Raw genomic sequence first — 23,454 nt, 5'->3', positions numbered from 1 at the left:
CCCTGCTCAGTGGGAAGCCTGCTTCTCCCTCTCCCACTCCCCCTGCTTGTGTTCCTGCTCTCACTGTCTCTCTCTCTGTCAAATAAATAAAATCTTTAAAAAAAAAAAAAAAAGATTATCTGAGAGAGCTAAAGAGAGCGTGCATGCATGTGCTCACATAAATGGTGGGAGGGGCAGAGGGAGAGAGTCCCAAGCAGAATCCCTGCTGAGTGCAGAGCCTGCCGCCATGCTCAATCTCAGGACCCTTGAGATCATGACCTGAGCAGAAACCAAGTCAGTCACTTAACTGACTGAGCCGCCCAGGGGCCCCCTCTGTCCATTTCTTAATCAGATTTTTTTTTTTTTTTTTTTTCTGTTGAGTTGCATGAGTTCTTTGTGCTTTGGATATTTATCCTTGTCAGATATATGACTTACAAATATTTTTTCCCATTTATAGGTTACCTTTTTATGTTGTTAATTGTTCCCTTTGCTGTGCAGAAGGTTTTAGTTTGATGGTTTAGCTTGTTTATTTTTGCTTTTGTTGCCTTTGCTGTCCAAAATTTATTTGATCTTTTAAGAGTTAGAGGAAAGAAGGGTGATTTCCTCCCATTTTTTCCCAAAGTATATAAAATTTACTGACTTTTTTCATATCTTAATGAGTTTTTCTTTTTGGTTTTTGCAATAAAAATAGAAGGGAAAAGTGGAGAGAAAGAAAACCCCTGAAGGAGGAGGTAAATGGTTCTTGCTCGTACCCAGCTTTCTCACTTGAAATGTGTCCCCTCGTATCTTTGTGATTTTCCAGTAAATTTTAGCAGACCATTACTGATTTATAATTAACAGTAATCTTAGGAGAACCAGACTAACATTGGCTTTAAAAAATTACAGGTAATATGCATTTTAGCTGGAGAGAAGAAAAGCAGGCTGGAGATTGGCTCTTCAGAGATCAGGAACAAGTGATGAAGGAGAGATGGTTTGCAGGCTTAAAATTCAAACCTTATCTTTTGTTCTTTTGGCCTATTTCAAGTCTCTGTGAGTGGTTTTGGTGGGTGTCATTGTGTAAAACAGTTGTGACTAGCCTGGTCTTCTCTGTCACCTCTGGGGATTCATCTGTATGCATTTGTTCTCTTATAGCCAGGCTTTCAGGGATGAATAAATTATGTGAACATCTGCCATTTACTTAGGTTTTTCTTTTTAACAGCTACTTGAGACATATTTAAGCAGGTGCCGGGGTACCTCATAAAAGAGCATAGAAAATGAAACGTAACAGCAAGACTGTGTATAAGGTTTCTAAGATAGGTATGAGATATACTTCTAAGGAGCAATTGTTGAGAACTCATTCTTGGCTTTGTTCTTTATTTAGTCATGGATATGCATTTCTGTCATTGGTAAACTTTAGTCTTAACTAGAAAAACTTAACAACCATCATTACTTTTGTGGCTCAATTTATATTTATATTTAATTGTGTAAATGGCATTCTTTGAATTAATAGCATACATGTTTCACTAAGCCCCCAGATATTGTTTAGCAGTGTTGTAAGCCAGAGGTTTGCAACTCTGGCTGCATATTAAAATTGCTTACAGAGCTTTTAAAAATAAGCAGTGCCCTGGCTCCATCCTAAAACTATTGAATTCAAATATGTGGGAGGTGGGCTCTAGGAAACCTTTTTTTTTTTAATTGACTAACGCTCTTGTGATTTTGATGCATAGCACAATTGAGAATAAGTGTATTTAATCACTGCTTTCTCAGATGATCTGTGCTAAAGGATTCGTTTTTTGGTTTATTTCTGATCTATTGTGAACTGATACTTTTAAAAATACAATAAAAATGAATTATTAGGGAAGTGTAATTCAAGGTTCAGTACACCTAAAAATGACTCCATCAAATTGCTATAAATGTTTCTAAATGAACCAGTAGCAGTGAACTTGCAGATTAGCTCTGATTCTTGACCACACTTGGTGTAGCCCTGTTTTAAACCATTACTTTCCGATGGTAAGTTGTTAGTTACTGATATCCAAGTGGCATGCAAGTCAACTTTAACCTTGAGACTTCCTCTTTGTAAGGCCTAAACTACAGGAAATTATAGACTTGTATTCCTAAGTACTGTAGACAATTATTTTTACTCACCATTGACCTAGAGTCTCTTTTGCTTTAAATACTCTGCAAAGTTCAAAAATGATAAAAAAAAAAAAAAAAGCAGTGGTCCTTTTGTAACTTTAGGGAATCAGAAATCTTAGATAAGCTAAGTGTAGAAAGGCATCAGTCTGACTCTTTTTAAACTTGATACTTACCTATGCCAAACGCCTTAATTTTACATTATGATCATAATAACTTGTCTTCAAATATTGCTTTGTGATTTTCAAAATATTTTACTTCATAATTTTTTGTGTATTTTCATTTAAATTATATAATTGATCTTTATTACAACCTTGTGTAGTGAGTAGGACAGATTATTACACTTACTTTACAGGTTGGAAAAATGAGACTTTAGCTTACATGATGGACCCTGTCTCTCACTTCTGTTGTTTTAGTTGGAAAATAAAAATTGAAACAAGTTACCTGACTCCATTCTAGTTCTGTCACTACACTGTGAAGGTGAAATATAGCAACTTCTATCAGTGCAGTAGTGTTCATGTGACATGATGGTTTAAATCCTGCTGTGGTGTAGATAACTTCTCTAATTTTTCAGAAGAAATTTAAGGCATATGCAGATGTAAGATGTAGTCTCCCCACGTTTTTGTGGGGAAAGAAACTACAGCATTCTTGCACAAAAGATAAATGATGAAAGATAGGTAAAATTTTCAAAATTACCTCTTTTTTTTTTTTTTAACTGCAGAATTTGTTTAATATGGTTGTAGAAGTACCTCGGTGGACAAATGCTAAAATGGAGGTATGGATATATTCTTTTACCATCAAGTGGAAATTATAATTAATGATATAAAAACTTTGTTTCAAGTTGTTTGGCAATATTTTGAACTTGGGATGGTCGACAAACTTCTTTATGGTAAAAACAATTGAAAACATTTTTGTGAACTTCGAATCTAGTTCTCAAATAGCAAAATATTATTCAAGGCTGAATTTACACTTTAAAAAAGAGTGTTTTCCATTTTTGTCTCTCTGGTTTGTTATACACATATTTATTTAATTTTCTTTGACTCCTCTGTCTTTGAAAAGAACAAACATTTTCAAGGTTTATTTAAACAGATTCTGAGATGTATTTTGTTCACAGATATAATTGAAACATATTTATTTGGGACTGATGGCAAGTTTAGTTTCTGAGCACTAACCTGTACTTTAGATTTTACTCTACCAGAAATGAAAGCATTTTCCTGGCCAACTCTTGATTTGTAAGTGCTGTATCTGAGGGCATCTGCTGTTCCCCTGGTTACCTTTTTTTTTTATCTTTTCCTTGAGACATGAGCCTATCAGGAACTTCGCTTTTGCCCTTCAGAATTTTATTGTTCCATCTTCAGTTAGGTAAGATTCCTTATAGTTCTGAGTGAAATTTAGTTTATGGTACTTAGTTTCTTTAGTTATTTAAGTCTTGTCCTATAGCTTTGGGTGTGATGGCAAGTATTATTTCAAGTATTTTATTTTTTTTAAAAGATCTTATTTATGTATTTATTTGAGAGAGAGAACATGCAAGCACCCACATACATGCACGCAAGAGAGCACGTGCAGGCGGAATGAAGGGCAGAGGGAGAGGAGAGAATCTCAAGCAGACTCCTCGCGGGGCTCAGTCTTAGGATACTGAGATCATGACCTGAGCGAAAATCAAGAGCTGGGCATTTAACTGACTGAGCCACCCAGGACACCCCTCAAGTATTTTAATTAAGGATTGTTATATAGATGTATGTTTTTCAGAATTTATATTTATTTATTTTATTTTTTTATTTTTTTATTTTTTTCAGAATCTGTATTTAGAGAATTGCCAGTAATTTCACCAGGTCCTAGTAGCATGTTTTGGTTAATATTTTAATAGGGAAAAGTATAAAAAATAGATTCTTTTTTTGGTCTTCCTTCAGAATATTTCAGCATTCTGGCTACTTTCTATCTCAGTTAGGTATAGAATCAAGAATCTGTGAGAGTCTACCTAATTTAAGCAGTGTTTATTCATTCAAAAATGGCTTCAGTTATACTTTATGGGATAGGTTTTTTTTTTTTTTTTTTTGCAAGGTAGTCTGAGTATATTTGATAGAAAGGTAACTGAAATGAAATGACTCGGTGAAAATCTTTTAAGTTAAACTTACTATCATAAGGTTGATGGTAAGACACCCAAATTAGTCTCAAAAAGCAAGTAGGTTAATCTTTATCCTTTTGCTATTTCAGTCATTCTATTATTTGTGTTAGAAACGAGTGCATATATAATAGAGTACCTAAATATATAATCCCATGTTTTCAGACATTTTTTCTTACACAATACTGTAAAGTAGAAATAAGAGCTTAATTTATTTTAAAGTATCTTTGATCAGTAAGTTGGAATATAAATATTTAGCCCGATAATAGCAGACAGATTTAAAATATACAGTTTGAATATAGGATTAATCATTGCTCATCCTCCTCTCCCCTTTTTTCCATGATCTACTTAGATTGCCACAAAGGAGCCATTGAATCCCATTAAACAAGATACAAAGGATGGCAAGCTACGCTATGTGGCGAATATCTTTCCTCACAAGGGTTATATCTGGAATTATGGTGCCCTCCCACAGGTAACATTTTTGTTATAATGGTAAAACTTCTCTGTCTTCTGAAAAAATTGCCTTGTAAATCCTGTGAACTATTTGAATTTAAATTGGTTCTGAGGGCATGTCAGTTTGAGAGATTTGTAAATTTAAAATTTTTTAATGTGGAGTTTTATTGTAGCAATAAATTTTTTTCAAACTATATATATATCTGTACTCAAGTTCTTGGAGTTAAGCATATAGAACGCTTATATTTGGCATTTGAACACATTTCTTTTTCTGGGCTTGGCAGTTAAGAGTCAGTGAAAAATGTTTTACCTGCTTTACCTTCAGTCATTTCTTTGAATGTGACAAGTTACGTTTTTGTATATATTCATGTATGATAGCATCCTATCTTATCCCTTTTTGTTTTCTTCTCATGTTTCCTCACCCCTGGGAAATGGTATCTCCTTCCGGATTATTTAGTGAGTAAAACTCAGAGTATGCAGAATCAAAAGTCTAGGTTTAGGAGACATAGAGAAGCATCTGTCTTTAATGATTATAAAAGCCATCATATTAGACCATCTGTCGGGATATTTAAGTTTTATATTTTATTTTATTTATTAATTTTAATATTTTGCATGAAATTCCAAAATGCTTTTGGGGAGATAACTGAGAAAAAGGAGTCTGGCTTTATCCCACTGAAAAAAAAAAAAAAACAGCTGCCCATGTAGAATAAATATTTACAGGAAAAGAAGAAAGAAAATTGTTTTCTAAGGGGTCAGCCTGCCTTTGATGCATTTAGACCACCCACATGGATACATTCTTGGTTAAAACAAACACTTCTAAAATGATGTACTAAGAATGAGAATGTCTGTTGAAATAATGAAGGCAGGTGTCTGACTCCCCAGGTGCCTAAGTAGACATTCTGTTTGACCTAGCAGTAAGAGGGTAAAAAACAATTTTTTTAAGCTTATGGGATACTGTTTGTAGGAGAGGATGTATGGATGAGGGGAAGGCCGAAGAAGCAGTTGGATTGGAGAAAGACAAAACAGGGACATATAAAGTAGAGTAGGCAGGGGATAAACTAAAGTTCATGTATTTGTTTATTTCATGAAACATTTATTAAGGATTTTTATGCTAGGCAGTGTATAGGTGTTGGGTATACAAAGAAAAATGATATACATACATTAAAATCAAGGCAGCATAGTAAGTGACTGAGAATGTGGGTTTTGGAGCAGATGGCACTTACTAGTAATGTGACCTTGGGTAAGTTGCTTTGTCCTTCTGTGCCTCAGTTTCTTCCTCTGTTAAATAGAGATGATAAAGTACCTAGTGCATATGGTCATGTTGAAGTTAAATGAATTATTGCACAGTGATCTTAGAAGAGTGCCAAGAGGATAATGATCACATTATTATAGCTACTGGTACTTTTATTATATGGTCTTCCCTCTGAAGGAATTTAGAGGGGGTTATCAACAACTAAACCACTGGTTACCATGGAGCATGATAAGTTTACTAATTCATCTACTAATTCTGAGCTTTTGTAGTTTTTCTATCTAAAGTCCTGACAAATTTTTGTACTCCTCTGGATGTGTTTGAATTTTCAGGGTGCCCCTACCTACTATTATAGTAGTCTGTTAGGTATAGTAGTTTTACTGTAGACTCTAGCAGTCTCTTAATTCATCCTGAACTATTGCCTACTGAAATTTAATAACCATCTAGCATCCAAAATAGCATTTTAAGACTTAAATCTACTAATGTTTTGCTCATATGAGAACCTCTTTCCTATTTTCAAAAGGCTAAAATATAATATTCTTTTTTTAGATTTTATTTATTTGAGAGAGCGAGAGCGTGCAAGCGAGGGGTGGGGAAGAGGGAGAAACAGACTCCCCGCTGAACAGGGAGTCTGATGTGGGGCTCGATCCCAGAACCCTGGGATCATGATCTGAGCCGAAGGCAGATGCTTAACTGATTGAGCCACCCAGATGCCCCAGAATATAATATTCTTAGCATGGCTCCTTAACCCTGACTAATCTGGTCTCTGCTTCCTGTTCTAACCTCCTTTTGTAGCCATTGTGTTTCCTTGCTTCCATTCCACCACAGTGACTTCTTTAGTGTTTCTAATTTCCCTTGTTTCTATACCAAGGCATCACAGAGCTGTTCCTTCAGTACATACTATATCAGTGCCTGATGTTTGCCAGGCAATGTTGTAATACTGGAGGTAAAGTAGTGATAAGAATGACAAAAATCCTTCTGGGTCTTTTATTCTGGACAGAGTGACCCGACAAAAAAAAGGGTAATAAAATGTATAGTGTGTCAAATGGTGGTAAGTGTGTTGGAGAACAGTAAAGCAGGGAATGGGACTAGGATATATTGGGAATATTGCAATTTTGATAAGGAGAAGACCTCTGTGAGAAGGGGTTATTTGAGTGAAGACCTTCAGGAAGTGAGGGGACAAGTACCATGCACTTCTGGGGGAGTCCAACAAGAAACAGGAAGTGTGAGGGTCCCGAGGTGGAAGTAGGCCTAGTGTTTGAGTAACAGAAAGACCAGTGGCTAGAATGGATGTGAGGAGGAGGAAATAGACCTGTAGTCTCTCTGCCATTTTTAACCAGAGATCTTTACCATCTTTTTAAAGTGTGTGTGTTAGTCTTCAGCAAAAGAATACACTAGATTGCATAGAAGTTATTTACCAAACAATAAGTGAACTGATTAATGTTTATGAAAAATTGAAATTAGGCCAGTTGTTTATGGGAAAGGATAATTGTACCTAATATCTTTTCGCTTCATTGTCACTATCAAGACAGAATGAGTCTGTTAAAATGATAGCCAGCTCCTGGTCCCGTTTATATTTTTTATTTCATCTCTAGCTTCTCATCCTTCTTCTGCTCCCTCACTTCCACACTGGCCTTCTCACGATTCCTCTTGTTCTCCAGGTACACTCAGGCCGCAGGTCTTCATCTTTACATGTCCTCCAGCTTGGAACAGGTTTTGCCAGAAATGCACATGGCTTACGTCCTTAAATTATGTTTGGTCATAAATCACCTTCTTCATGATGCCTGCTCTGAAAATCCTTTAGAATTTTAACTCTGCCTCCTGCTTCCCTACTTTATTTTTTCCCCTTTTTTATAGAACCTACCAACTTCTAACATGTTCTATAATTTAGTTACTTATTATGTTTATTGTTAATTTTTTCCAGCTAGGATGCAGACTCCAGGAGGACAGGGATTCTGTCTTTATTGTTCATTGACGTCTTCCAACTAACTGCCTACCTTAGTACCGGGCACGGCATTAGGTGATTAACAAGTATTTGGGGAATGAATGCATTGTGTGTATTACACTTGTTTCATATGTGTGTGTGGGTATTAGATTTTGCTGTTTTCTTATGATTTGTCCTGTAACAGAGGGACATTTGTTCAGAATAGTTACCAAGCCAACCGTGCTTGGAAGAACATTAAGCAGCAGAGGATTGCTTAAGTAGCAGTCTCTCTTCCTCGGCTCGTGATTCATCCGTGTGCTGTCATTATTTCAGATCTTTAGCTGTCTAGACTGTTAAACCTTAATAACTTTTCCCTCACTAGCAGTAATGCCTTCCCCAAAGTTTGGGTTTGGCCTAAGCAAAAATTTTCTTTCCTCTCCCCCAGTTATATTTCCTTGTATAGTGGATTACTCAGTGTTACATCTGAGTGAATATTTAGAAGACCCATTAATGTTAACGGACTGGATAATGTTAAAGGACTAGAATCACGAAATTTTTTTTTTTTTTTTAAAGATTTTATTTATTTATTTATGAGAGACAGAGAGAGAGAGAAGCAGAGGGAGAAGCAGGCTCCCAAGGAGCAGGGAGCCCGACGCGGGACTCGATCCCAGGACGCTGGGATCATGACCTGAGCCGAAGGCAGACGCTTAACCATCTGAGCCACCCAGGCGCCCTAGAATCACGAAATTTAAGATTTCTTTAATCTTTTATTTTTTTTGTAATGCAAAAATTTTTTTAAATTGAAGTATAGTTGACACACAATGTTATATATTACTTTGAGCTGCACAACATAGTGATTGAACAACTCTGTAGTTTATGCTACACTCGCCCCAAGTGTAGCTACCATCTCTTACCATACAACACTATTACAATACCATTGACTATATTACCTATGCTGTACTTTTATCCCTGTGACTTACTCATTCCATAATTGGAAGCCTGTCCCTCCTACTCCCCCTTCACCTGTTTTGCCAACCCTCTGCCTTCCCCCTAAGATTTCTTCAGTCTTAACGTAATACTGTTGTGTTTTTATTTTGAACTTCATTATAAATTTGGTTCATTGACCCCAAGTAGCATTTAGTACCACTTATTAGCTTTATAACCTGGGACCAGTGACTAAATCTCTTGAGGCCTATTTGTACATCTATATCGTCATACCACCTACCCCACAAGATCCTTGTCAGTATTGAATGAGATAATCAGAGTGAAGTGTTCAGCCCCGTAGTGAGTTCTCAGTGATATTTTCTTGACGATGACACCGTTGCCACTGATACTAGCTGCTAACAGTGAGACAGCTGGCAGTGGCCTTTGCTCCAGATTGAATCTGTTAAAAGTACAGGTAGTGGCTAGGTGGATCCTCCTTCCCTTGACTTGGTTACTGGAATCCTGATTAATCAGGAAGTAGTTCTCAGGAAGCACCTGTGTGTACAGCTCTGTACAGTTCAATGCTTTTTTCACCTAAAGACCAGAGCATGGTGATTACAAATGTATTAATTAATATTTGTAGATTATAAAGCAGTGATCTCAAAACACCTGCACAAGGATGAGAAAGGTTTGTTTTAGGCTAGATCAGTAATGTGTGTATTCTGATTTATTTATTTTCATAGCTTTATAGCCATTCTTTGTGTGAGATTAACATTATATTTCTGTTGATAGTTTTTCTCTTTTTTATGCTTTTCCTGGGTCCATGCTAAAATTTTTCTTTATATGTAGCATATTTAGGTATGTACTGGTAGGTATATACCTATGAGTCAGATTGCTTAATTGTGAGCTACACACTTTTTTTACTCTACTAGGTATGCCCAAATTGCTTACAAAAGATATTGTAACAATATACACTCCTACCAGCAGTATATAGTATTCCAGGTGCTTTACGTCCTCACCAGTACAGTTGACCCTTGAACATGAGTTTGAACTGCATGGGTTTGAATCCACTTATATACAGATTTTTACGGTACACTACAGTAGATGTATTTTCTCTTCCTTAGGATTTTCTTGATAACATTTTCTTTTCTCTAGCTTACTTTAAGAATACAGTATATAATGCATGTAACATGCAAAATATGTGCTGTTCATGTAATTGATAAGGCTTCCTGTCACCAGTAGGTTGTTAGTAGTTGTTTTTAGGGAGTCAAAAGTTATACTCAGATTTTCAACTGTGTAGGGGTTCAGTATTCCTAACCCTGAGTAGTTCAAGGGTCAGCTGTATTTGGCATTATCAGATTTTTAGGTTTTTGACATAGTGTCTCATTATAGTTTTAATTTTTATTTTTCTGATCAGACTAAGTATCTTTTCATATATTTATAAGTTACTCATGTTTCCTCTTTGAATTACCTGTTCCTGTCTTTGGCCCATTTTGTATTGGGTTGCACTTTTTCTTATTTACTTGTAGAAGTTATTTCTAAATTTTGGATGCTAATCTTTTTCTTACTTTTGTGAAGCAAATATTAAGATTTGGAATTTCCTCTTGTGGATATAGAGGTTTTTTAGTTGTTTCTCTGCCTAGCTATCCAGTTAAAGCTCCACAAGGGGGCGTAATCAAAGTTTTAAATTTGTCAAGATTTCCTCTCCTGGTGCTTGCTTAAAATTATATTGTATTTTCAAGTTAAGTTAGAAGTCATTTAGCGTGAATCTCTTTTGTAATCACAGTGGAGGCCTGTGCATAAAGTATTAGAGGCAGGACTGGAACTAGAACCATTCTGGTGTTTTTGCTGTAAGGGAAATCGTGAAGAACTTGCCGTAAAAGTATCAAGATTGTATAGCTTTAGAATTTTGCACTTATGTACTTACTTCCTTGACAGGAGGAATAAATTGATAGATAGTATTGAAAGTGGAGTTCTGAGAGTAATATAGACCAACCAATTAATAAATGGGAAATACCCACCAAAACCAAATGAAGTATAGCTTATATGAAGACTGTTTTTGCCTCAGTTCAAGGAAGGAGTTTCTTAAAATTACTGCTGATCAAAATGGACTAAGTTATCTCATGAATTTGTAAGCCTCCTGTTCATTGGTAGTATTCATGTGGATGATGAATGACCACTAACAGTCCTAGAACTCAGGGCTGGGACATATCTAGCAATTGTCTTACATAGGCCATTTTTTTAATAGGTGAGGAAACGGAGATCTGGATGTTTTGGCCAAGGTAGTTTGTGATGGAGGTAGAACTACGGTCTAGGCATCTTCCTTTAGGTTAGAATGACTTTAGCTAACACATTTGTCCCCTTCTGAGGGTGGGAGTAAAGTTAAGGGAAATTCAAGAGAGGCTTCTTGTATCAGGAAGGAAGAACCTCTCAGATATTTTCTGATTCTGCTTCTGGGTTTTCTGATTTCAGTCTTATCTCAGTCCCATCTTGGTTTCTCCAGCGCATCAAGATTAATTTTGTAGCATTTATGACAAATGCTGTACCATTTGCTAACTTGACATTCTCCAGGGTATTGACTGTGTCCGGTTCATCTCTGTTCCTAACTTCCGGCCCAGAGTAGGTACTCAATAATATTTGCTGTATGAATGGCTGCCTACTTAGGAGATTCAGTGAGTAAGAGAAGGTATTTAAAAGAAGAGAACCATGAAGTAGAATTAGGTTATATCTGAAAGTAATTGCCATTCGGTTGCTGTCATTATCAAAACTTGGGCATCATAACATAATGATGAATACCTTGAGTTCTCATCCCATTGCCACCATTTAGAAAATATGAGCATTGGGCAAATTTAAATTCTCTGTACTTCAGTTTATTTGTCTGTAAAATGGGGTCAACAATGGTATCTTCCTCATGGGGTATAGGTAGGTGTATGTGTGTGTGTGTGTGGTTGTGTGTATCACTTAGAAAGTGTCTCTCCCCTGTAACCAGTATGTAAAGTTAACAATTATGTTTGTTCTTCTTATATTTTATTATTAATATTAGTTTTTGAGGTAGTGAAATGTAGATTTACTGATTTTTTTTTTTTTTGCAAGGTGGGGTTCAGTTTATTCCTAAATATAATTTGGACCAGAAGGAAAATATTGGAGTTTATCTAGGGTTTAGCTGTAAACAAGAGTATACTTTTAAAATTATCAATATAAAATTAAAGGAACTAAATTTGAATAATCTGAAATTATTTCTACATAACAGTCTTGAGGTGACGCAGTCTCTGCGCATGTTATAATGTATATCTGAGGAAAATAATTTTAGGGAACTTTTACAGTTCCATTTAAAATCAGGTAATTATGAGGCTTTTGGATAAGGATGGTGCCTAACGGATATTTAAATTTGATAACAAATTTCTGGTATGCTGTTCATTTATAGAAATGCTCATGTGTATATTTTGTAACCAGCAGGGTATACTCTTCTCAGTAAACCAAAGAGTTGACATCTTTTCATGCTCTTGTGAAGGTCTTGAGATTTGATGTCAAAGTAGCGGATTTTTTAAATGGAATGAAATGAGACAAAAATAGATTTTTCTTTTATTTGGTGTAGATTCTATCTTGTTCTTTAGCTTATGAAGGGAAAACTAGGTTTTTTCTAGTAGAAGTCGTTTATTTTCAGACACAGGGAGCCAGACCCGTTGCTGTTACTGTGTCAAAGGAAGCAATGAATGATGGAAGCAGCAGTTTAGGCAGCCTGTGGAAGTGACGCAGACAGTGGAAACTTCTGAACTGAAACTTGAAAAGAGAGCATGAATTCACATGCTGACTCAACTTGGAAGAAGAGTATGTTTGGAAATACTGCCCACTTTCAGATGTGATTATACAGAAAAATGAGAGACCAGAGGGAGGAGATACTATAAATCTGTCTTAATTATTATGATGTTTAGGGTTGTACTGGCATGTGGGTGTGGAGCCTGTGAAATTTCTGAGAAATTTCCCTTTGGATTATGACTATCTATAAAACTTCTGTGATCATGTGGAAAGACTAAGATACATTATAGTGAGCATTAACCTACATTTCTGCCTCCCCCTCCCTTTTTTTTTTTTTTTTTTAGACTTGGGAAGATCCCCATCGAAAAGATAAGAGTACAGACTGCTGTGGAGATAATGATCCTATTGATATTTGTGAAATAGGCTCAAAGGTTTGTTTCCTGGACCCTGTTATTCTAATATGTGTTCTAGTTTGTTCATGCCATAAAATTTCAGTTCTCTTCGGAAGGCACCAGCTCTTCAGCTCTCCCAAGGTCTGGCCTATTGCTCCCTCTGATACGAGTCCCTTTTTGTATCTTTCTTTCCTTCTCTTAGGCTAGGGGTTGGTAAACTGTAGCCCATGGCAAGTGCAATATAGTGCACCACCTGTTTCTATCAGTAACACAGTTACGCCCATTCACTTACGTATTGTCTGTGGCTGCTTCTGTCCCGAAGTTGAGTAGCAGCAGAGACCATACAATCCACAAAGTCTAAAGTAACTACTGACTGACTTTTTATGGAAAAAGTTTGCTGAGTCCTGTCTTCAGCTTCCTTGCCCATTATCCAGACAGGAAATTCAATACTGAATAAAGCCAACTCGGATTCTTGTCTTTATGTCTGCTTCCAGGTTTGCCAAGACCTACTGGGGAAGAACAAAACCTGCAATTTCATAGGGTGCTGCTACTTATAGAATTCTTTGTGTTTTTGGTCCATTTTTCTATTTTCTATTGCATTTATTGCCAATACTTGTTGTTCCCTGTTGACATTCAATTCCTTGCACTTTGTTCTAACTGAACAGTAGAACATTTTGTCTTTAAATTTTGTCGAGCACATAGGAACCAGCAGATGAAAGCTCCCTCATCTTTTCTTTTTGGACTACCAAACTACCCGGGTTTACAAACATTATTTCTTTCCTTTCTTCTCTTACTGTGAGAACGGTCTTTCTTACGTAAGACCTGGGCTTCCACCTGTAACAGTATTTTCTCACCCCTTCCCTGTTCTTTATTCACAACTTCTCTTTCTTTATTGGCCTCCTCCCCTGTGCCTTCTTCCCCTTCACATGAAGACTCATAAAAAGAGTTTTCAACACTCATCTGCATCTCCTACTTTCCGTGTAATCTTCAAACCTATTTCAAAATTGTTTCCATGCCCCCAGTATTTCCGTGAAACTGCTCTCAGAAAGGTCCCTGCTAACTTTCTTTTAGCCAGATCTAGCAGGCTTGTTTCCTAGGCTTTGTCTAACTTGAACTCACTGTGGCATTTTATACTGTTCACTCTTCCTTCTTGAAACAGTCTCCTCACTTGACTTTGATTGTATCATACTATCCTGGTTGTGCTCTAATTCTGCTTCTTTCTTGGTTTCTTTTCAAGATCCTATCTCTAATTCTTAAGTATTGTTTGGCTTGAGGGTTGTGCCTTTGTCCAGCTCTTCTCTAATTGGATCTCCCTTCATTTTTCTTCCTTGGGAACAGGTTTTTTTTATTTTTGCCTAGTTTTGTTTTTATCTTTGACCTAAATTTCTTCAACATTTGGGACTTTTTATTGTTTAAGAAAATTGTAGTTATATTATGGAAATAAAATCAAGCATAAACCTTCCCTCACAATCCTCCTATCCCAATAAATCATATAGTTGTTTTTTTTTTTAAGATTTTATTTATTTGACTGAGACAAAACACAAGCAGGGGGAGCAGCAGAGAGAGAAGGAGAAGCAGGCTCCCTACAGAGCAGGGAGCCCGATGCGGGGCTCGATCCCAGGACCCTGGGATCATGATCTGAGCAGAAGGCAGATGCTTAACCGACTGAGCCACCTAGGCGCCCAGTCATATAGTTTTTATCTTTCCATGTTTTCTTCTTCTTGGGGTAAATACATAAACAGTTTGATTTTGTTGGACATTTTTTCCATTTTATTTTTTGTTACACAGTTAGTATAGTTAAAGGTTTTCCTGAATATAGCTTTTCCTTTTTAATGTCTTTTGGGAGAACTGGCTATAGGAGGCAGGGTTTCTAGAATGGCCTCTCAAAGATGTTTGCCCTAATCCCTGGAATCTGTGAATATGGTAATACGTCACTCCCTTGGTTATATTATTTCATATAACAATTTACTTTAAAGAAGGATTATCCTGGATTTTCCATGCAGATCCAGTGTAATTAAATGAGTCCTTAAAAGTAAGGAACTGTCTCTTGCTGCTGGAAGAAGAGGAACTCAGTGGTTCAGAGTGTGAGAAGTACTGATATTTCATCGCTGGCTTGAAGATGGAGAAGGGGGCATATGAAAAGGAATGCACTTGGTTTCTAGCTGCTTAGAGCAGTCCCTAGTTGACATCCAGCAAGTTAGTGGGGACCTCAGTCCTACAACTACAAGGAATTGAATTTAAGTGGATTCATTTTTAGAACCTTCAGATCAGATCCCAGCCTGTGCAACACCTTGATTTTGGCCTCGTCAGGTTGTTAAACAGAGAATCTAGTAAGCAGAGAATCTAGCCGTGTTGTGCTTGGACTCCTAACCTGTGGGAACTGTGAGACAATAAATTTACACTGTTTTAAGCCTTTAGGTTTGTCGTAGTTCGTTACACTACAGTAGAAAAACGGGATAACAGGCTTTAAGCAGTTTTACTTTCCATGGTTTCCTTGTATGGATTGGGTCCAGCTGGTTTTACCTCATTCAAATTCAGAATCAACGTAGAACTTTTGCTGTAGACCACTGTTATATTCTGCTCATACCAGGCCCCTGAGAAGTTAGCAGTTGACAAGTGTGAGCTGATGAATACATGTAGAGCCCATAGAGAAAAAGAATATTAATATCTGTAGAAGACCTCTTCTGTTCTAGTTCATGTATGTGTTACAGCCTTTGCTCTTTACTTCAAGGAATAAGTGATACACTCTCCATTTCACTGTTGAGAAACCAAGTTCTGAAATAATTGCCTGAAGTAGTTTGCCTAATGTCACCTTTAGGAATGGTGGAGAAAGACTTCAGCTTCATAATATTTATGACTTAAAAATCCTATCTTTTGAAAGCTTTCCATAATAGCTAGAAAAGTTGGTAATAACCCTAGTCTGATTCTGCCTGAAACCTTTGAGGCAAACCTACATTGTTTCAGAATCTCAACTCATTTTTCAGTGATAGACTCTACTGGACACACTAATTTCCTTGGAGGGGGTAGATTGATAGTGTTATAATGAAACTGGGAAAATAAGTTTCATCTTGTAGCCAGTGCAGTTTATTCCTTTAGTTAATGAGACCTGAAATAACATTTAGTAAATATGAAATCAGTGTTAATCACCATCTAAAGAACAGGTTGGTTGTTGTTGGTACAGTGCTCCTTTCTTTTGTGTCTGGCTGTGCGAAGAGTCCTTAAATCATCTAAGGAACACAATAGTAGAAAGCGTCTTTGAACACTATGTTGTAAATGGACAAAGGGAAGGGAGCAAAGTCCTGGAAGTTGATAATAGAGTTAGAACCACATATATAGAAATTTAAGGTTGTTGAAATTCCTTGAGGGATTATGTATTATTCACTTGGTGTCTAACACTGTGTGTTCTGCATACATTTGTTGAACTGATTTAGAATAAATTGAATTGTAGAAGGTTCATAAGAATTTTACCATTTGTTCTTAAGTATCTTATTTTGAGTTTTTTGTTTGCCTGAGAGTTTCCTTTCCAGTCTTTAAAGGTATTATAGTAAGACAGTGGTTTATCTAATCCCTTTCTGTTGCTTATGAGATCAGAGAGCAAGTATCATTCTGATGAAACTTGATAATCCCCAAACATGCTTCCTGTTTGCTCTTGTAACCATAAATATCTCAAATCAGCTCTTAATGTTGTGTGAAGTTTCAAAGTAAATTATTAATTTTTGTGAATAAAAATAAAATTTACAATGTGCTTTTTAAAACTACACATGATTCTTAGGAATTCTGATAAGACGCCCCTGCCACCGAAGTCTTCTGCAGGGTCCTCAAATGAACTGTTGACATTTTGGATGGATAATTCTATTTTGGGGACTGTCCTGTTCAGCATCCCTGGCCTCTTCCCACTAGATGCTAGTAAAACCTTCCCATTTTTGACAATCAAAAATGTTTTCAGGCATTGCCAAATAGTCTGTAGAGGGCAAAATTGCATTTGGTTGAGAACCAGTGATCTAGTTTATCAGTGAGTTAACCAGTGTGGCCAGCCTTACACTGGTAATTATATGATAACTTCAAATTTGAACATTTTTGTTTTATAAAGGCTCTCCTGGCATGAGGTGTGTAAGTCTCCCCAGTAAGACTGGAAACCTTTGAGAACAGAGATTCTTTCTTTTTATATACATAGTGTTTAATATAGTGGTGGGTATTTAATAGAGCTTAAACATGTGAGTCTGGCTAATATAATTGTGCATATTTTCCTAAAAGTGAGATTTTGGTTTACTTTATAAAGTCACACTAATCTTTTGTGTAATTAGTTGTAACTAATTACAAATTCACACAGAATTATATTAAGATTTTAGATTCATTTTGGAAATGTTCTGAAAGGATTTATTTGACTTCATGGTTTCAGATCTGGTTTTTTTTTCTTCTCAAATTTCAAGACATAAGAGTGACTTTCTTTTGCATACCTTGCTTTCCAAATGTAAAAGCTGCATTTTGAGTCATGAAGGAATTTGTTCTGAAGCATGTGTTCAAATTTTAACTTGCAGTGAAATTCTGTAGAGCAAACCAAACCTTTAAAAATAAAAGGATATAGAAAGAATGCATGCATATAAACTTGTCATTGGCAACTTGAGGGAACCACTGAAATAACTTTCTTTAACACATGGAACATCTGCTTCAACATCATGCAGTTTCTTGGTTTCCTTTAAAATCTTTTTAAAGCATTTTGTGAAACCTGTTTTATCTGTATTTTTAACATGTTAATTCTTTCATTGTCATTCATTATCTTAAGGCTGTATTCTAGTATGTTAAAAATTTACTTTTCACTAGTGACTGATAAATGTGGTTTGTAAAACAATTTAGAAGGATTCTCAGGTCTCTTTTTTTATCCCTAAGCAGCGAAAGCGAGGTTTATACTGTGCAATGATATACATAGGTTTATTTTCTGTTTAGTATGAGTTTCTAGGCCTAGTACATTAAATTGCAAGATCTATAAATAACTTCAGTTTCCAAAAGGGACCCAGAAACTTAATTCTTTTTTTTTTTTTTTTTAAGATTTTATTTATTTATTCACGAGAGACAGAGAGAGAGAGAAGCAGAGGGAGAAACAGGCTCCCAAGGAGCAGAGAGCCCGATGCGGGACTCGATCCCAGGACCCTGGGATCATGACCTGAGCCGAAGGCAGACGCTTAACCATCTGAGCCACCCAGGCGCCCGAGAAACTTAATTCTAAAAGGGATACCATAAAAGGCTTTATGACTGTTTTTACATTATCTTTAATTATTAAAGCTTTATTAAATTTCAGTCTGTAGTGCTTTTAATCTTTCACATGGGTTTTTATGATATATGAGTAAATTTCTCCAAAGCCTTGCAAATGCTGAATTTCTTTTCTCTTTAAAGGTTCTTTCTTGTGGAGAGGTTATTCATGTGAAGATCCTTGGAATTTTGGCTCTTATTGATCAGGGGGAAACAGATTGGAAAATAATTGCTATCAATGTGAATGATCCTGAAGCCTCAAAGTTTCAGGGTAAGTCTTTAACTTTCCAGAAATAGAAGTAAATCGGTGTGGCATTGGAATTCTTAGAATTTAAAAGGGGCTCATCTAAAATACAATGTGTATATTTGGAGTTAAATTTATGTGTTTTATTTTGTTATGCTCTCTCCATCCACAGAATATAAAGGGCAGTCCGTTTTGATTGTGTCTGAGTTGTGTCATATTGCTGGGAAGAACAAAAAAGAGAAAAGGATATAGACAGGTGGTACTTCAGACTAAGAAAAGTACATACTATGGGTTTCCTTTCTCCTTCCCTCTATTCCCTCCATTCCTTCCCTCCCCCTTCCTTCCTTCCCTTTTTTTTTTTTTTCCTTAAATCTCTCTTTTGTTCATTTGGGTAACAGGAAGAAGACTAAGGGAGAAGTGTTCATCAAGGACATAAGGTGTTTCTATACCTAGTTTTTGTTCTGTGTTGCAAAAACGGGGGAAAGGTAACTGCTCTTGGACAAAATTTTGATGTCCCAGAAATAGCTTCGTATGATAAAGAGTTGGCTTTCTTGGAATTGGACAGACCTCAGTTTGAGTTCTGTACTACTTCCTACCTGAGTGACTTTGGGTAGATCATTTAACCTTTCTCAATTTCAGTTTGGTCACCTATAAAGGGAGAGAGTTTTACCTACTTGTGAGCTTGTTGACAATAAGAGATGATTTACTGAAAGCATCTGTCACATAGTGAGTGTTAAAAATATGACTACTATTATTATTCTTTGACTATTTTCCCCCCTATTTATCTAACCTTTTTTCTTTCAGTTTCATTCTTTTTCAGGTTCCTGGTTCCCTCTAGACCTCAATTCTTATTTGGAAGATCTATCATTTCTGAATTGACTGAAACTCATTAACACTTACGTGTTAACCTCTCTTAATTTATGTGCATTTAAAACCTTTTCTTGCACATGGAACAGCCAGAGAGAGATTTTATGCCATTCTTGCATGTAATTGAGAAAAGAAAGGGTCTGATAAGGTGAAGTACAAGTAACCTCAGGGGCAAAACTAAAGCATAAAAACTCCAATTAAAATATGAGACTTGAGTCCATATCCATGTATATTTCTTGTCTGTCTTATTATTTTACCCTGGGTTTCTTTATTACCATATTTCTCGGATATATGTATGTAAGGAGAGTAAAATACACAGTTAAAATTTTTTTAATGCGTTAACTGCTTCTCAGATGAGAACTGATAACACAATGGTGCCAAAGCCAGCCAAAACAAATCCGCTAACTAATCGATTCGTGATGTGGCACACTGAAGTCATGAAACTCTGCTAAGGGATTCCCCCTTTAAACTGGAAAGGCCACAAGCCTGAAAGAAACTGTTTATTAGGTGGAATACACTATTCTTTAGCCCAGTCCTGTTGGAGATGTGATTTAACATTTTAAACTCTCACCATATGCAAAGCACTAGTACCTGTTCTAGTGCATATTATTATTCTTAATCTAAAAGGTGCTCCAAGGATTTAAATAACTTGCCCAAGTTTGCACATCCATTAAATAGTAGACCCATGACTTGAACTCATTTCTATCTGATTATAAAGGCCATTGTCCACCTACGGTACTGTACTGAGCAATTCATACTTGATTATAGTAATACGGTTTTTGTAACTAGCAGGATTGAAACCAGATTACATAAGGCTAAGTACCTTACCTCCTTCTTGAGTTTCCTAAGGGTTAGAATGAAAAATTTTAACTCTCTTTTGACTTTAATTCTGCTGAATAGAGATGACTTTGCCCTTTGGCATCTTCTAAATTCTTTTGGTGTATGCTTGTACAAAAAAACATGCAGAAATTCTGAAGTTTATTTGGGTTGAGGTGACATCAGACTAGAATAATTACAACAAGAACTTGTTTTGAAAGAAAAAAGGGACTTTTTTCCATTCCACTAGAAGGAACACATACCTTCATCATGAAAAATACAACAGTGCTTCTTCAAAATATGTTTTTAAAATCCTAAAATTAAAAGATTACATGAGTGTTATTGACATATTTTGCTCTGAAATGGTATGCTGACTTTTGTATTTATTTCCTGAATGAGTAAGGTATACAGAGGGAAAAATGGATATTATTTACTTTAAAGATATTTGCATGTTGTTCACTCTGGATAGTACCTGAGGTAATAACTCTCAAATATCTAGATTTTGTAAAGTAGGTTTTATAGTTTTAAGAATTAGAGGTATTTTCTTTTATTACTTCTCATTCCTTTTACCTTTACATTATTGTAATATATTCTACATATCTTTACTGAATTTTCTTTTCTCTTATTTTACAGTGACCCAAGGAAAAAATAGATATAGGTACAAAGTAAAAGGCTGAAAAAATTGTAGTATAAGTATTTTTTTTTTAAATCATGAATCATGGAATACTAGATGACCCTACATAGGAGCCTTTATTTTTAATTTAAACTCAAGTTTTGATTTATATTTACTGTATCTCTCAAACATCATCCAGCTGTTCTCCCAACTATTTCAGACAAAAGAGAGTTTTTGTTGTCTTCCTGCTTAAGCAGATATTAATGGACAGAAATCATTCTTAATCTTAACTTTTTTCTTCACTACTTAGCCTGGTGTTGTCTGTGTTTTCATTAGCACCTACTAAAGGGGGGTATTAGGGATGAGAATGGAGAGATGTTCAGGAATTACAGGGGTTGAAAGCTTCCTAAATTTGTGTAGGAATTTTTTAGAAGATCAGTTTGTATGATTTAATTATACTCTTTAATAGGGTTTTCTTATAATAATCTATCTTCTAAAGGTACCTAACTTATAATTCAGTAGGAGCTTAAGACCTTGGCAGGGGGAGGGGACCTTAGAAATAAAGGAATCATTTCTTGATTTTGAGGTTAGATGAAATGCCTATTACAACAACCTATGATTTTATTACAGTAAGATAAGAATGTATATTTGGATTCGTATGATTAAATAAATATTAGCTAACAATATTAGCTAAAGGATACTAAAAATTTATTGCTGTTCTGTCTCTACTGTACATCTTTGAAAATTAACAATATTTAATCTTACATTTGGTAACATTTAAAAATTTTATTATGTGTCCCTTTTAAAATCACAATGACAGGATTGTGGATGGCATTTTTAATTATAAAAATAATTATATACTTGGAAATAAAAAACTCAGAAGGGTAATAAAAAGGTATATGAAATAAAAAGTAAAATTCTCCTTCCCCCTTCTCACCCCCTGTCTGACTTCTCATCTCTTCTTCCTTATGTTTTTAGTTCTCCTGCGTGGTTGCTTCTCTACTCGAAGCATTTTACACCTCTCTTCTTAATTTACGTTTTTTTCCCTTTTGACTCAGGTTGCTGCTTTGAAAACCAAAGGAGTTTAACTTCTTAAACATTTAAATTTTATTACCATATTTCATCTTTGATTATCTTAATAACTCTAAGTAATACACTTTTGAGCTCTATTTATTGCTTCATTAATTTTGAACAGTAACTTGTGGTTGCCCAGTATAGAACTAGGGCATTGAGGTTTCTGTTATTTCTCTGTCCTTTACAGACCAGCTTCTCTGAACTATACGTTAGCTCTGTATGTCTAAATTTATAATGTTTAAATTCTGTTCTTTAACTGTTTTTTATGTTTGGTCTCTTGAATCTGAAAATTGAAAAATAACAACTAGCAGTTACAGTCTTTATGTGAATATTAGTTACCTCCTTTATCATACTTTTTATTGAAAGACCAGTTATGGACACAAAAGAACAGCTTGCTGCACAGCAATCATCATGGGGTTTCTTTTCATTGCCCTGGGTTAAGAGTTCTGTTTTTTCTTAGATTCTTTCATGTCCTCTTTTTTGTTTTCCATTTTCATTGTTGGCCAGTATGCATTTCCCAAATTTTTTTTTTTACAGAAAATGCATGGGAGATTGATTCTGAGTCCATACATGTTGGAAATGTCTTTTTTTTTTTTTATTTTTGGTCACCTTCTCTTTAATAATTAACTTTGATATATAATGCAGTAACTTTAAATATAAATCAGTGTGTATGAATTGGTATTTTTAATCACAGAGGAGTAAGTGATTTTATAACTAAACATTTGTTATCTATACTTCTTGGCATTTTTATTAGATGGATCAACAGAAGGAAAGGTTAAAACCATGTAGGAAAGAGTAGCTATCTGGAATTTTTTTGATTCTGTAGTTTTCTGAGGATGTGTGTAATACAGAAATTCATAGAGAATTTTTTATTTTTACACATTTTCATTGTTAGACATTTAAAAAATAAATCCCTTTTGTTAATTTCCACTACCTTAAGAAAAAGAAGCTGGTTTTTGACATGATCAGTACCTATTTTTTCTTTTTTGAAAGCAGAGAAGTCTGTTTTAATTTATAGACAGCATGTCCTATATTTTCATATATATTTTTTAAATGAATTTTTTTCTATATTAATTCATTTAATTATGATTCTGCAAGGACGTTTTAGGGTTATTTTATTATAAAATAACTTTTTTGATCCAAATGAATGTATGTGCAGAGTTTGATACAATATCCTGTTTTAATATTTACAGTTTTTAACTTTGACATGACTAAACTAAAACTAGCCATTGCATCAAAGACCATGTTTCACTTAGAAGCTGTGGTTGCTGGGTGTATTTCTGTAAGTTTAATCTTATTTAAATCTTCAAGTTTTGCCTTCTGAAACTGGAGTAGCCACTGTGAAAAATCTAAAAATAGTCTAAAATAACATTTAAAAACAAATTCTTTGTACTCCCTGATAGAAACGGTCACTTTGGCTGGCTCATTAACACCTGAAGAGCACTAAGACCATTTAATACACTGTAATTAGGTTCCAGGCTCTCATACTCTTAATGGTACCTTAATGGCCTGAAAGAGTTAATAAGACTCCCAGGGCTCCTAAATTGTTACTAGGGAATGCCTTGGCCATTAGGGATAATAGCGCTTGGTTATGAAATAACCAAGTTCAGAGCTTTTTAAGAAGATTAAAATGCTAGGGCATGTGTAAATTTCTCCTTTGGCTAAATTAACCACCTTCTATA

The 23,454-nt window shown here is 35.4% G+C and overlaps 1 protein-coding gene across 3 annotated transcripts in view; it reads left to right on the top strand.

Annotated features, from left to right (window-relative positions):
- PPA2 (inorganic pyrophosphatase 2) overlaps window positions 1-23,454 on the top strand; it is an 81,752-nt gene that overhangs the window by 20,429 nt on the left and 37,869 nt on the right. For all 3 annotated transcript variants that reach the window (XR_004683744.1, XM_035030215.1, XM_035030213.1), the window contains 4 exons: window positions 2,813-2,866; window positions 4,566-4,685; window positions 12,864-12,950; window positions 18,303-18,429. Coding sequence is in view for 2 of the 3 variants with exons in the window: in XM_035030215.1 (XP_034886106.1) it covers window positions 2,813-2,866; window positions 4,566-4,685; window positions 12,864-12,950; window positions 18,303-18,429 (388 nt within the window). In the remaining variant the exon portion in view is untranslated. The remainder of the gene's footprint in view (window positions 1-2,812; window positions 2,867-4,565; window positions 4,686-12,863; window positions 12,951-18,302; window positions 18,430-23,454) is intronic.

Source organism: Mirounga leonina, unplaced genomic scaffold (assembly GCF_011800145.1).
Source record: "Mirounga leonina isolate KUSES-001 unplaced genomic scaffold, KU_Mleo_1.0 Mir_357, whole genome shotgun sequence".
Lineage (NCBI taxonomy): Eukaryota > Metazoa > Chordata > Mammalia > Carnivora > Phocidae > Mirounga > Mirounga leonina.
Note: the sequence above shows the minus strand (reverse complement) of the source record. Positions and strands in the feature narration are given on the sequence as shown.